This window comes from Monodelphis domestica, chromosome 1 (assembly GCF_027887165.1).
Source record: "Monodelphis domestica isolate mMonDom1 chromosome 1, mMonDom1.pri, whole genome shotgun sequence".
Lineage (NCBI taxonomy): Eukaryota > Metazoa > Chordata > Mammalia > Didelphimorphia > Didelphidae > Monodelphis > Monodelphis domestica.
Genome location: NC_077227.1, coordinates 176,193,161 through 176,208,491, shown reverse-complemented (window position 1 = coordinate 176,208,491; position 15,331 = coordinate 176,193,161). Strand labels below are relative to the sequence as shown.

Here is a 15,331-nt window from a genome sequence, read left to right as displayed (position 1 = left end):
AAGTTAAAGATTCCATAAGACATCAAGAAATAATAAAAGTCAAACAAATAAAAAATAATAAAAGAAAATGTGAATTATCTTATTGGAATAACAACTGACCTGGAAAATACATCAAGGATGATTATTTAAGAACTATTGGATTATCTGAAAGCCATGATGAAAAAGAGACCAGAAATTGTATTTTATGAAAATTTAAAGGAAAACTACTCTAACATCTTAGATCCAGAGGGTAAAATAGAAATTAGTAGAATCCACCAATCCACTGCTGAAAGAAATCCCAAAGTGAAAATTCCCAGGAATAGTCAAATTCTAGAGCTCTCAGGTCAAGGAGAAAATATTGCAACCATCTAGAAAGAAATAATTTAAATACTATGGAGTCATAGTCAGAATCATGCAAGATTTAGAAGCTTCCATATTAAAGGAATGGAGGGTTGGGAATATGGTATATTCTGGAAAGCAAAGGACCTAGGATTACAACCAAGAATAACCTACCCAGGAAAACTCAGTATAATCCTTCAGGGGGAAAATGGATATTTAATGAAATATAGAACTTTTGGGCATTCTTGGTAAAAAGACCAGATCAGAATTGAAAATTTAACATTCAGACACAAGGCTCAAAAGAGGTATAAAAAAGGAAACATGAAAGAGAAATCATAAAAGGGCTCATTAAGGTTAAAGTGTTTATATTGCTGTAGGGGAAGATGATGCATATAATTCTTAAGATCTTTAACATTATTAGGGCAATTAGAAGGATTCTATTTAGACAGAAGGCATTAGTGTGCATCAACTATTTTGGATGATCACAAAAAATGAAGGAACAAGGAAAAGGGAATGCACAGGGAAAGGGAGAGGTAGAATGGGGAAAATTTTCTAACTTAAAAGAGGCATACAAGGAAGAGCTTTTACAGAAAAGGGGAAAATGACAGGAGTAGCAGGCAAGACTTGAATGTTACTCTCATAAGGCTTGATTCAAAGAGGGAAGAATATGTACATATGCATAAACACACACGCAAATACACACAAATATAAATACTTGGGTATAGAACTCTATCTCATCCAACAAGGAAATAGAAGGGATGGGGATAAGAGAAAGGATTGTGGGAATATAAAAGGAAGGAGAAATTAAGGGAGGCAGTGGTCAGAAGGAAAAAAAAAGATTTCTGAGGAGAGACAATGAAAAGATAGAGAAAAGGATAAACAGAAGAAAATGAAATGAAGAGACATGCATAGTTAATGATTATAACTGTAAATGTGAATGAGATGAGCTCACCCACAAATCAGAATTAGATAGTAGAATGGATTAGAGGCTAGAATTCAACAATATGTTGTTCACAGGAGACACATAAAAAACAGAAAGACTTACAGAGTTAAAATAAGGGACTGGAGCAGAATCTATTATGATTTAGATGAAGTAAAAAAAAGACAGAGGTAGCAATTATGATCTCAGACAAGGCAAAAATAAAAATAGATCCAATTAAAAGAGATAATCGTGGAAACTCAATTCTGCTAAAACATATTGTAGACAATGAAGTAATACAGTAATCCCTCAGCTATCATGGGATTTATGTTCCAGAGACCCCAGTGATAGATGAAAATCCTCCAAGTAGTGGCATTATATTTATTTTACTATTTATATACATTTTAAGGCTTTATAAACCCTTCCCACTCTCCTATCAACCTTTTTCACACTCTTATTAACCTTTCCCACACTCTTATAAACACTGAACCAGTCAGCATCTAGGGTACAAAACGCATCACTGTTTGGTCCTGCGATATAGTGAAAACTCTGTGATACAGAATTATATATACATATATATATTTAAAAAATCACGATACAGTGAAGCCAATATAAATGAACTGGGATATAGCAAGGGATGACTGTATAACATTTTTAACAGCAAGATTCTTTGATAAAGACCTTACTTCTCCAGTAGATAGGGAACAGATTCAAATTTATGAAAATGAGTCATTTCCCAATTGATAAATGGTCAAAGAATATAAACAGGCAGTTTTTAGAAGAAGAAATCAAAGTTATCTATAGCCATATGAATATTTCTTCAAATCACTAATGATTTGAGAAGTGCAAATTAAAACAACTATGTTGTATCATCTCACACCTATTGGAAATTACAATTGCTAGAGGGCTTGAGGGAAAATAGGTAGATGAATGAATTATTGGTGAACTTGTGAACTGGTCCTCATTCTGGAGAAGAATTTGGAACTATGCACACACCCTTAGACCCCAAAATACCACTATTAGGTCTGCAATCCAAAGGAATCAAAGAAGGAAAAGGACCTATATATATATATATATATATATATATATATATATATATATATATATACAAAAATATTTATAGAAATTCTTTCTGTGGTAACAAAGAATTAGAAATTGGGAGGATGTTCATCGGGAAATGACTGATGAAAGAAAAGAGACTGGGAGACCCTCTTGCACAGAGAAATTGTAAGCAGAGAAATTGCAGGTCCAGAGTCCTGCAGGTTTCCCCCAGTTCAAAACCTGAGACCTCAAATTTCAAAATACATACACTTTTCTAGTTTTATTTGTCCCTGACCCACCTTTTTTTTTTCTGAGAAATCCCCCAAATTCCCAATCTCCACAAGCTCTCCAAAGGCACCTGCCCTCTGAAGGCTCCTGCCCATCTCCCACCAGCCCTCTGAGGGCTTCTGCTCTCCTGCTCAACTTCCATGGACCCTCTGAGGGCCCCTGGCCTCCATGATGTTTGGGTGATTCACTGGACCCTATAGCCTCTTATATGAATTAGTTTGATATAAAGTACAACTTGATTAACATAGAAACTGAATTATTATTAATATAATAACACACACTTAAGATTATAAATCAGGTTATATTCTGGGACTACATACAGAGACTCTTGTCTGTAACTAAATTACTACTATGAATCATTGAGTTACATCTTAAAACTCTAAGATTATAATTTGATCATATTCTAAGCATCAATTAAGCTATTAAATATTGATTTTTGGATTGCACTAAACAAGATATGGCATATGAGTATGATGGAGTACTATTGTGCTATAAGAAATGACAAAGGGGGTGGTTTCAGAAAAACCCAAGAAGATGTATATAAATTGATGCAAATTAAGTGAGCAGAACTAGGAGATCATTGTATACAGAAATAGTAATATTGTAATGATGGTTAACTGTGAAAAAGTTAGCTGCTCTAATAAATATGACACAACACAGTTCCAAAGGATTCATGATAAAAAATGCTATCTGCTTCTAGAGAGAGAATTAATAAACTTTGAAAGCAAACTAAAATATAATTTTTCACTTTCTTCATATTTCTTGCTTTTTGTTGGCAATATGGCTTCATATGGAAATCTGTTTTGTATGATTTCACGTGAGTAATCAATACCATATTGCTCGCCTTCTCAGTGAGTGGGGAAGGAGTGGGAGGGAGAGAGAAAATTTGAAACTCAAAATTAAAAAAAAAGAATTAGAACAATAAATAATGAATTTATTAAAGGGGAAAAAAGAATCTCTGTGTTATGAGCTGAGGAGTTGTGTGGAACAAAGTTGGAGAAGGTAGTTCTTTTTCTCTCTTTATTACATTCCCTAGACTGAGCCCAGTATCCTTGAAAAGAGGGGAGAAACCAAATATATAAGGGACTTCTGGATACCTCAGAACACTCAGTGGTAGTACCCCAATTTCTACTGGGGGTGTGGGGGAAAGTCTATCAAAAAAAAGGCAACTCTTGTCTGGTTGGAGGAGGATAGAAGATCCCTTCTTTGGTTCTCATTTGTGATGGCTAACTAGGGGATATGTATAAAGGGCATATATGAAAAGTGGGCATGATACCAACACTTTGCTAATTCAGGTTCTAAATTGGGATAAAATGGGATAAAACTTAAGGTGGTTTACTTAGCCCAGTTGTAGCAAGAATATGCAAGAAGGATACAGTAGTACTTAACTGTATTCCTTCCTCTGCTCCTTTTTTTTTTATGGAAATGAATCTATTTATCATGGCAGGGTGTTGTGACTTGAGTGGTATCTTGGCATTCACCAAACCCCACCTTTTCTGCTCCTAAGGGACTAGGCAGATATATCAAATCGGACTAGGCAGATACCAAAGGCCACCAGGAAGCTGTTCAGAGTTTGAGTTTTGCATACTCCCATCCTCTCTGACCCAGGCAATCAATAACTGGTTTTGTGGGATTTCAGGGAAAATCTAGCCTGATAAATGTTGGGCAGGGAGGAAGGCACCTGCTAGATACTTGCCATATTGTAATATAGATGTTAGGAATTTTTTGGAAGTTGGTACTTGGATGGGTATGTGTGGCAGCTTCTCTGCCAGTTACTAAGGGTAGAACTACATGGAGGCTCTTGGTGTGGCTTAAACAATCTCGTGTAGTTAATATTAAATAATATAGGGTCCTGGAGGGATGCCTTATTAAAGCTCTTTCCTTCTTTGTAATTGAGGTGAAGGAGATTGGAGAGTTTTGTTTATAAACTTCCCTTACAACAATCCTCTGTGGCCGGCAAAGATAGTGGGTAGTGCCTGGTGACTAATAGTAGATTATCAGAAGCTGAATTAATTTGTCTCCCATGAATACCATGGCCATTTTTGACTTTGCTAATGAGGTATACCAGGGAGTTCAGGGTACAGCTAACTAGTATGGGGTTATTGATCTTGCCAATGTGTCTTTTTCTCTGTTTCTGTCTGAGATTAGTTAGAAGCAGTGTGCTTTTATCTGGGAATTCTGTAGATTTCTACCATTATTCTTCAGATTTACTTGAATTATCTTTCATATTGACACAGTTTGGGGAGCAGAGTAGTCATGAAAGAGACACCACTTCCCAAGAGCATTGATATACCCACAATATTGATGATTTAAATTTAACTTGTCCTAGGTCCGATGATGATGACTCTGATGAAAGATAAGAGGGAGGAGAGATCAGTCCTAAGATTCAAGATGGAGCTCACTTGGTAAAGTTTTAGGAGATACATTTGGAAAGAACCCAGGAAACCTGGGAGAGATACATTTCATACATAAATAAAAATAGTTGAAGTAATTTTAGATAGTTACTAATGGCAATTAGTCCGGGGGGGGGGTGTTAAAGAAAGGAATCAAGGAAGGTTTCCCATAGGAGGTGGTGCCTGAGCTGAACCTGGCAGTTAAGGATAAGAATAGTTTTAAAAGGGGGCAGCTGGATAGCTCAGTGGATTGAGAACCAGCCCTAGAGACAGGACATCCTAGGTTCAAATTTGGCCTCAGACACTTCCCAGCTGTGTGACCCTGGGCAAGTCACTTGACCCCCTTACCATTCTTCTGCCTTGGAGCCAATACACAGTATTGACTCCAAGACAGAAGGTAAGGGTTAAAAAAAAAGAATAGTTTAAAAAGGCCTTGAATAATGTGGGGGTGCTCACTATACGTCTGAATTAAGGAACAAACAGTGGCTGATCATTTTCTCATGACGTTATTTTCTGTAGTCCATAATCTGAGGGTACTCCAGGACACAATGAGAACACTTTGCATCCTCCTGCCCAAGCCTAATGAGCTTCCTTCTCTAAGTGTCTCTCTGGTGCTTGGCACAGTACTTGGCACATTGTTTGCTGTTCAGTTTTTTTCAACTCTTCATGACCCCATTTTGAGGTCTTCTTGGTAAAGACGCTAGAGTGGTCTGTCACTTTCTTCTCCAGCTCATTTCCCAGAGAAGGGACTGAGGCAAACAGAGTTAAGTGACTTGTCCAGAGTCACATAGCTAGGAAGTGTCTGAGGCTAGAGTTGAACTCATGACTCTGAGTCTTCCTGTTTCCAAGCCCAGTGCTCTATCCATTGTCCCACCTATCTGCCCTTTGACACTATAGTGAGGGTGCAAAGAGTTTTGATTGACAAACCCTCAAGGCTCAGAATTCTCCCAGGACTGATGGGGAAAGTTCCAAACTGTTGAAGACACAGTTCCCCAACAGACAGTCTGGATCTGGGAAGTGAAGCCTGAAGGGTGCAGATTTGATCTCTCCTGGACTCTCCTGGTCATCTTGGAAGCAGCCTCTTTGAACACCATCAAGCAAGAGTGATCAGGATTTTCCCTGATACCTGCAGGTGGACAGAGAGGAAAATTCTCTTTTAGACATCTGAGGACTCAGCTGGATTCCTGTACCTGACTCATCAAAAGACTCTCTGAGTGTGAGAAATCTGGTTACCTGTTGGACTTGCCTTTAGGAATTTATGTAATTAGTTAAGGTAGTTAAATAGTGGGTTTAATTAATTAGAGGGTAAAGCAGTCAGATTTTCCTTCTCCCATTTTCCTTTCTCCCTTCATCCCTTCTCTGTTAATAAATTCAATATTATTTATATGTGCTGTTTTCCCTTTGTATTGCCTTCCTTCCCCCTTTCCAAAATATAGATTTAATAACACATAGTAGATGCTTAATAAATTATTATTGACTGACTGGTGTGTGTCTTCTTTAGTCTTTTTCTCTCTTTGTGTATTACTGTCCTCCGCCTTCTCATTTAACTGGTCACAATAGGAAAATGAAGTTTATTTTTAGATAATGATTCCCATTTATCTAGTGCTTTAAGGCCTACAAAGCAATTTTCTCCCAAATCCCTGTAAGGCAGGTAATAACTCACATTTATATATAGTGCTTTAAATTTTATGATGCATTTTTTCCCCTCATGCTAACCCTGTAAGGTATATGGCTGAAATATTATTAGCCCCATTTTACAGATGATCTAGAGAGGTCTTGCCCTCAGTCTCATAGCTAGTTAGTGTCCATCAGGATTTGAATCCAGGTCTTGACTCCAAATCCAGTGTATTCTTTCCTCTATCCCCCACACATTACCTCTCATTTAAAACCACACCAAATAAAACAACCTGTATTTATGTATTGAGTAACATTTTATGCCCCCTATTATTCATTTAAAAAGGATTTGAGGAGCTTGCTTTATGTTGTTCTCTGAGGGGGAAAAAACAACCAATAAATGAAATTGCACTTAACTTTAATTGATTTGTTTCTGTGAGCCTGTGGCCCCTGATATGGGGAAAAAAAGATTCGTTATTCCTGATCTATAACATATTTGTTGGGGTGGCAAGTGTGTATTTCTATTCATTGAAACTGGAAATAGAACTCTGGGCTTTAGGAGCAGATCTTCAAAACAGATGGTTGTTTAGGGGCTGGGAGGGGTGGATGAGTGTTGTTAACTCAGAAAAAAAGAGCAAATCGCAGCTCCTCTACTGTTGTTCCTTCTTAGCCCAGGCCACAGGAGTCCTGGAAATAGCAGCTATAGGGTACTTATTTGAACTTTCCCCAGGTTTTGGAAGAGAAGGGAACAAGCATTTATTAAGCATCTACTTTGTGCCAGGAAGAGGGAGCTCACCAGATAGACTGCTGGACCTGGATTCGGGAAGATCTGAGCCCAGATCTAGCCTCAAGCATTTATTAGTTGTGGGACTGTAGACAAGTCATTTAATTCTGTTTGCTCTAGAGTAGCTGGATGGCTCAGGGGATAGAATGAAGGAACTGGAGTCAGGAAGACTTGAGCTCAAATCTAGCCTCAGGCACTTATTAGTTGTGTGACTTCGGGCAAGTCATTTAACTCTTTCAGAGAGGCAGCTGGATGAGCTCAGTGGATGGAGGGTTGGACCTGAAAGAGAAACCAGATCAAACCCAGGATTCACAGAAAGGCCCCAAAGGGGCTATCAGGAGATGAAGTCTAGGGTTAGAGCTGTAAGGTTTCGCTAATAAGCAAATCCCATGGGGTCAAGGTAGAGAAGAAGCATTTGCTGTCTTCAGTTCAGCATGGGCTTCTGTTTTCTGTTTCTTTGTGTGTGATTAGCTTTGTTCTGCCTGGGCTACAAAGTCCTTCAGCTGAAAAGCTTCTGCTTTTGTTTCCCTTCACCAGATGCCCAAAGGGGTCCAGGATGCTCCCCAAACATGAAGAACCTCTCATCTCTATTGCAAGGGGATAGATCTGCCTCTGAGCTATGGCTGGATTCTATCCTGCCCATAAGTTTTTACTTCCTTGGAGTTCCTAGCTTGTAAAGTAGACAAGACCTCAGAAGTCATCTAGTCCCAACATTTTACAAATGAGGAAACAGCCTCAGTGAGGTGAGCTTCTGCAGCTGGCAAGAGATATGCTATAAATACAATTGAATTTACTCTCTTTCCACATCCCTCCAATTCTTTCAGCCCTTCTTCCACTTTTTCTTCTTCCTTTCTCTCATTTCCTTGACCTCTCTATCCTATTCTTTCCTTCATTATCCCCATTATCTGCCTCTATTAACATTTCTTCCTACTATCGCTCTACTTCTAAATCTTCTCTTTCAAAATCACCATCTGCATTTATTTTTCTTTTTGGGGGACTAGATTTGTGATTTCTTTGTTGTTGGAAACTCCTAAAGAGGAAACTCCTTCTACCAATTTAGATCCATCACTGGTACTGTAACTTATAGTCCAGAAGAGTTGCTTGGGGACTCTAAGATCCTAAGTGACTTTCTCAGGGATCCCTAACAAATATATATTAGAGACTAGAATTCAGATCTTTTTTACTCCAAGGCTATCTCTCTACTATATGAAAGATCAAAGAATCATGGATTTAGAGCTGCAAGGGATTTTAGAGGTCATCTAGTCCAGCCCTCAAATTTTTTTTTATTTAAACATTATTTTATTTGGTCGTTTTCATACATTGTTCATTGGAAACAAAGATCGTTTTCTTTTCCTCCCAGCCCTCAAATTTTTTGATGGCTATGGCAGGTAAGAGATGAAATGACTGAGGAAACAAAGATTTAATCTTCTGAGCATATAAATTTATTAAGCAAGGCATGCCTATTGTCTAACAAATCAGGACCAGGACCCTTCCTCAGCCTAGGGCTAGACCCCCCAGTACCAGGAGGTAGCAGACTTTTATATATTAAAAACAATTTGTCAAATAAGACCAGTTAATGAAAAAGAAACAATGCAACAATAGGTAATCTGATTTTTAATTAGAGGAAAGATTATAGACTTTTCAAATTGGGATGGGAAGAATGAACATATCCAACTCGCTGAATTCAGGAAAAGAATTCAGGAAAAGTGTCCAACTCCTTCTCAGGTATCTATAAACAATCAAAGGAACATGGAAACAATAAATGATCGATCAGTGTGGGGTCAGTTGTCAGACAGACATATGGATTACTTGAGATGTATAATTATGAGAAAACTTTTTTGTATCAGTCTTTGGCTCTCTCCGTGTTTCTGGTCAGTATAAGCTAGATCTTTAGTTAAAAGTCTCTAAATAGCAGGGAGAATTGGTCCATTTTCCCAATCATGCACAACTAGGTTCAAACAATGCAATAAGGTTTTCTTTGAATTCCCACAATTGAATAACTTTATTGCAAGGTAAAATTTGGACTAGGTTTGTAATGGAATAGAAAGGGACCTGAGCTAGCTTCAGAATTGAGCCAGTGTGCTTCACTCAGTTGTCTCAGTGAAGCACTTGCCCTAATTCCTTTAATTGCCTCAATTTCCTCATTGCTGAGGAAACTGATATCCATAGAGCTTGTTATTTAATCAAGATCCCTTAGGTAGTAAAGGTCAAAGAAATGGAATCAGAGTCTAGGTCTTCTGACTTTAACCTTTATGTACCAGGCAATATCACAGGATAAATTTGCTTTTGCTGCCATCCCACCATTAGGAGGAAAGATGATGTCTAAATCTTTGTGTCAAGGTCTGGTGATTTTCTGTTCTGGAGGAGGCAGCTTTCATTGGTTTGGGACATGAGTTACCTGTTAATGGTGCCATGTGCCTCTAGGGCCCCTGAAGGTCCCACCCTCTTCCTGTCAGAGACTGACTTAGGCTCCTGGTGGTTTTCATTCTTGACATTCTCCATCCTTGAAGCTGACAAAGGGAAATGTCTCTCTTCTTGGCCTTAAGCTTTATTTTACTTTGTGAGTGAATTTATTGTTACACATCTCTTTTTTGCCCCAATTCTAACTTTTTTCTTCTGTCCTGTCTGTGTCTCCAACTTGGTATTTTCTCTTTATTCTTCTCTTTTCTAGCCAACTCTCTCTCAGCCTCTCTTGGCCCATGTGTCTCCTTCCTTTCCAAGTCAGTTTCCATCAGTGGGTTGTTGCCTTCCCCAATTCTCTTTTTGCTTTCCTTCCTTCAGTCCTCTTTCATTGGGGATGGGTTTGGCTTATGGTTCATGGAACAGAAAGTTTGCTGATGCTGTGAGACTTACAGGGAATTCACCAGCTTTTCTCTTCTGTCAATTCACAGGCAAAAGCATCAGGTGTAACCAAGTGATCCAGAGTCCCCCAGTTCAGGAGGTGGCATTGGGCAGGGAAGTGACTCTTTTCTGTGAATATAAGACTAATCATGGAAACCCAGACTTATATTGGTACCGAGTAAAGCCAGATTCTTCCATCCAGTTTGTCTTGTACAGGGATAATAGCAGGTTTGTAAATGCACCTTTTGCCAAAGATCGATTTTCTGTGCAACGTAAGACCCGGACTACATTCAACTTGGTGATCTCTGAGGTGGAGCCTGGAGATGGTGGTCTTTATTACTGTGCCTTGGACACAGAGGCACAGGTGTTCTGGGGAGCTTTACACAAACCCCTGCTGGCCCTGATCAGAACTCTAAGGGGAATCCCCTGTCACTCAGTGGGAAGCTCAGACCTACTGTGAATGAGGGGAACTCAGTAACTCAAAGGAAGTGGCATCAAGTGCAGACCACTCATTTTGCAGATGAGGAAACAGAACCAGACAGATTGTATGATTTGCCCAAAGTCATATAGTTGGAAGCCCTGGGTTTTGGAACATAGGTTTTCTGACTCCAATTCTAATGCTCTTGAATTATAACTCCTACTTTTCTAAATGAGATAACTGAGACCTGGAAAAGTCAGACTATTAACCCAAGGCCACACAAATATAAGAAGAAAAGACAGATCTTCTGATTCCTCCTAGTCCAGTGCTTTCCCACCATGATTTTACCTAGACAAAAGAGTTCATTTGACATCTTTTAGTCTCTTTTCATTTCAGTCCCATTGGTATTTCCCCTACTTTCCTGTGTTGGGAATTAAGATGTATTTTAAAAAAATGAAATGAGAGTATCTGGGTGGCACAGTGGAGAGAGTGCCAGGTGTGGAGTGAGGAGGATCTGGATGCAAATTTGGTCTCAGAAACTTCCTAGCTATGTGACCTTGGGCAAGTCACTTAACCTTGTTTGCCTAGTCCTTGCCCTTCTGCCTTAGAGTTGTTATTAAGACTGAAAGTAACGATTTAAAAAAAAAAATGAAATGGGCATACTTAGGTAGATAGATCCATAATCTCATTAGAGTGGGTAGCCTTTCTCTGATGTAGAGCACAATCCTTTTATGCCTTTTAATTCTGTATGATTCTTCTGGTGTTTCAGTTAAGCTTCTGTCTAAATCGCTGGAGGCTCTCGTGGAGAAGTTAATATCTTTGAGACACAAATGTAACAACTGGGCTGGATTCTTGAAGGCTATACCAATGGATAGGACTACTGGAAAATTCTGCCAAGTTGGAAAGTTTAATCCTGATTGTGGACTCTTGTCGACTAGCTGACTACCAGGCGCACCAAGGGTGGAGACACTCAACACCACCAGAAAGTTGACGGAACCTTTTTGACCTGAGACAACCTATGAGCCACCAGATAAACTTTGAAAACATTTCTTTAAAAATTCTTTTGCTTTTATTTTTATTGATCTTTTGTTTTAATAGCATAGTCATTTCCCAATATATTCTTCTCTCCTCTCTTATCCAGTGAGCCATTCCTCGAAACAGAGATTACAAAAGCAAGAGGAAAAAAAGAAGTTTAGCAAAATTAACACATTGACTATGTATGACAGTATATGAACTATTCTACACTCACTGTCCCTTACAGTAAGCAAAAAAGGGAAGGAGGTGCTCTTTATTGTGCTCTGAGGTCAAACTTGGCATTGGACTTACTAAGTGTTCAGTTTTTTCTTAAAAGCATTTGTTGCCATTATTTTCTTAGTTTTTACATCTCCATTTTCTGTCTCCCATTCTCTCCCCATGAGGGGACTGCGTGAATATTGGCGATTTGAGAGGGTTGAATTTGGAGTCAGAGGAAACATGCTAGTTGGTTTCCTCACTAAGGCATATGAACTTTTTGGTTCTTTAGTTTCCTTTTCTGAAAAATGGAGTGCATGAACCGAAAGAGAAAAAAGGGTTTGAGGCTAAACTATAATTGTAGTCATGCTCTGCCTCTAGGGGATGGTGTCTTTTCATTCTTTGCCCCAAAGAATGGTGGGACAGCAGAGAAGTAGAATAGAATGTTAGATTTGTAATGAACGGTAGAGATCATCTAGTCTGACCTCACTTAATTAGCATATGAAGAAAACGAAGCTCAGAGAGTTTAATTGATATTTCCAAAGTCATGTAGAACTGAAACTCAGGTCCTTTGATTCCATATTCAATGAACTTGTATGATAGAAATAGAAAGGATCTTAAAGATTGTCTGGTACAGAGGGAAGCTGGGTGACTCAATGGATTGAAAGCCAGGCCTAGAGATGGGAAGTCCTGGGTTCAAATTCAGCCTTGGACATTTCTTAGCTGTTTGACCCTAGATAAGTCACTTAACTCCATTGCCTAGCCCTTATTGCTTTTCTGCCTTGGAACCAATACATGGTGTTGATTCTAAGATGGAAGGTAAGGGCTTAGGGAAAAAAAAAAGAATTATCTAGTACAACCCTTAAAAAAAAAACAACAACTCTTATCTTTCATCTCAGAATTAGTATTGTATATTGGTTCCAGGACAGAAAAGTGGTAAAGGCTAGGTAATAGGGGTTAAGTGACTTGTCCAGGGTCATATAGCTAGGAAGTATCTGAAGTCAAATTTGAACCCAGGACCTCCCATCTCTGGGTCGGTTCTAAATCCATTGAGCCACCTAGATGCCTCCCCATCCCTTGCAGCTGAGGAAACTGAGGTTCAGAGAAGTTTAATCAGAAATGATGAATTCTTAGCCCATGGTTATAAGATTATAGTTTGGCAAGACTGAGCTATATTCTGACTGCTGAAATAAAAGTAGGGAAGACATGTATGGATTGTGGGCTAATAGCAGCTATCACTAACATTATGAATATGGAATAAAGCTTTGAAAGATAGGGAATGCTCCATTTATACATGTAAGGGGGAAAAGCAAGAGGGGCTCTGCATCTTCCCTCTTAACACTAGTGAGCCCGTCATTAAACCAGCTTCCATTTCAGTATAATTGAGCGGGCTAGTTTTCTATCTTAGGTTTAGATTTTCTCTCTTGCCCCTTCTTTTGCAAATTTACCTCCTAGAGAAAGAATAGAATCACTCTTTCCAGAGTCCCCAAGGCTAACACAGATGAGCAAGTACCTGTTCTCCCTCCTTAAATGCAACAAACTGCAATTCCAAGGCCAGTTCGAGTAGTTTGTGATACAGACCACTGCTTCTCATTTTTCATCAACGCTATTCTTCTGCTTAATCATAACCTGTGGGCATAGCTTACTTGGATGGCAGAGGAATGCTGTCATTCATCCAACTTCTTCGAGTCATGTCATGAAATAAAAGTAGAGCTTTTTCTTGACATATCCAGGCTTTGAGATTTGGATCTCTTTTCTGGGATGTTGGTTCATCTGGCAGTCTGACCCTTGCCTCAGTGTGATTATGGACATTTTTTGAGGACTTGTAAACAAGGCGTCTAAGAGTAGAACATGCCAGTCATTCAGTTGCTGGCTCCTTGGGCTTCTCTGGTCTAAGACAATAGCCAATTGTGCACCTTGAACGATTCAACATTTCTGTGATCTGATGTCAGAACTGACATGTTCCCTGGCTTTTATCTATCACTTATAGCCTCAGTTTAGAATAGGAGCTCGAGCCCAAATGAGCCTTCTAGGAAGACTGGGAACCCCAGATGTCCCAGTGGTGTGGTTATTAATGCATGGAAGTCCCTACTAGTGAAAGATGTGAAGAGGATGCCACCAGAATTCTAGGCATCCCTTCCTATCCAGTTGGGGAATAATTCTACAAATTGCATCATATGATTGTGATGGAATACTACTCTGCTTTAAAAAATGATGAGAAGGTTAACTTTGGAAAAACATGGAAAGATTTATATGAAATTATGAGGAATGCAACAAGGAGAACCAAGAGAGCATTATATACAGTAAATAAAAATATTGTTTGAAGAATGACATGTATATTCACCTCCAGAGAAAGAACTGATAAATAGAAATAATACGTAGTTTTATATGTGCATGTATCTTTTTGTCAAATGATGCCTTGTCTAATGGGGGAAGGGGAGGGAAGGTAAGAATTTAATGGATATTTTAATGTAATAAATAAATCAATAAATTTAAATTAAAAAAATAATTCTAGGCATTCTCTTTTCTGTTGACAATCAAAGTGAGTTTTAAGCCTCTGAGAAGTGAATCACAACTTCAGGAGAAATGATTTTGTTGTTACATCAATCTTCCCCCTTTAGGCATTCCATTTTAGGAGGGACATTGAAAAAGTGCTGGAGTACAGCTAGACAAGGAGGTTGATTCATTCAGTGCATTCAAGGCAAGGAAACTTCAAAAGCGTCATGTGAAGATTAGTTGAAAGAATGGAGAATTTTTAATATGGAGAAGTGAAGACTTGAAGGGAGTATTGTAATTGACTTCCAGTGTCTTAAAGGTTGTTGTCTGGAAGGGGATTAATCTACCAGGCAATATTTATTAAGTATTTAACATGTGTCAGGCACCAAGCTAAACATTGCAAGTACAAAAAAAAAGGCAAAAAAAATTGCCCCTGCCCTCGAGGAGCTTACAGTCTAAGGGGGCAAGACAACACAAAGAAGGAAACTGAAAAAGGGGGGCAAGTGTTGGGAAGGTCTGACTTGGCAATCAGCAGCTGGATGGGAAATGATGAGGCAGCAGCATTGGACCTTCCCCTTAAATGGAGGATCTGTGATATATGTCTACTCTCCACTCTCTATAATCAGATTTTTAAAAAGAGACTGAATAGTATAATGGATAGTGGACTGAACCTAGTTTCAGGAAGATCTAAATTCTAATCCTACCCCTGACACTTTCTGGCAGCATGGCCACAGGCAAGTCATTTAATGTCTCTAAGTCTCAATTCCCTCATTTGTAAAATGGGGATAATACCTGTAGTAGGTACCTCCTAGCTCACAGGCTCAAATGAGCAAATATGGGTAAAGTGCTTTGTAAATTTTATCATGCTATAGAAATAGCTATTTTATTATCTCTAGACAACACAATTTCATGGAAGCTTAATGGAAGAACTTTCTGGATTACAGAATGGGTTATTGACAGATAATGGAAGATTTGTTTGTGCATGGAAG

The 15,331-nt window shown here is 38.7% G+C and overlaps 2 gene segments (V, D, J or C); one reads left to right on the top strand and one right to left on the bottom strand.

The window, feature by feature from the left end:
* TRAV18.2 (T cell receptor alpha variable 18.2) overlaps positions 1–15,331 on the bottom strand; it is a 311,022-nt gene that overhangs the window by 106,867 nt on the left and 188,824 nt on the right.
* LOC100618688 (T cell receptor delta variable 3-like) lies at positions 9,829–11,114 on the top strand. The segment is given in 2 exon segments: positions 9,829–9,917; positions 10,249–11,114. Coding segments are annotated over 2 exon segments (447 nt in total).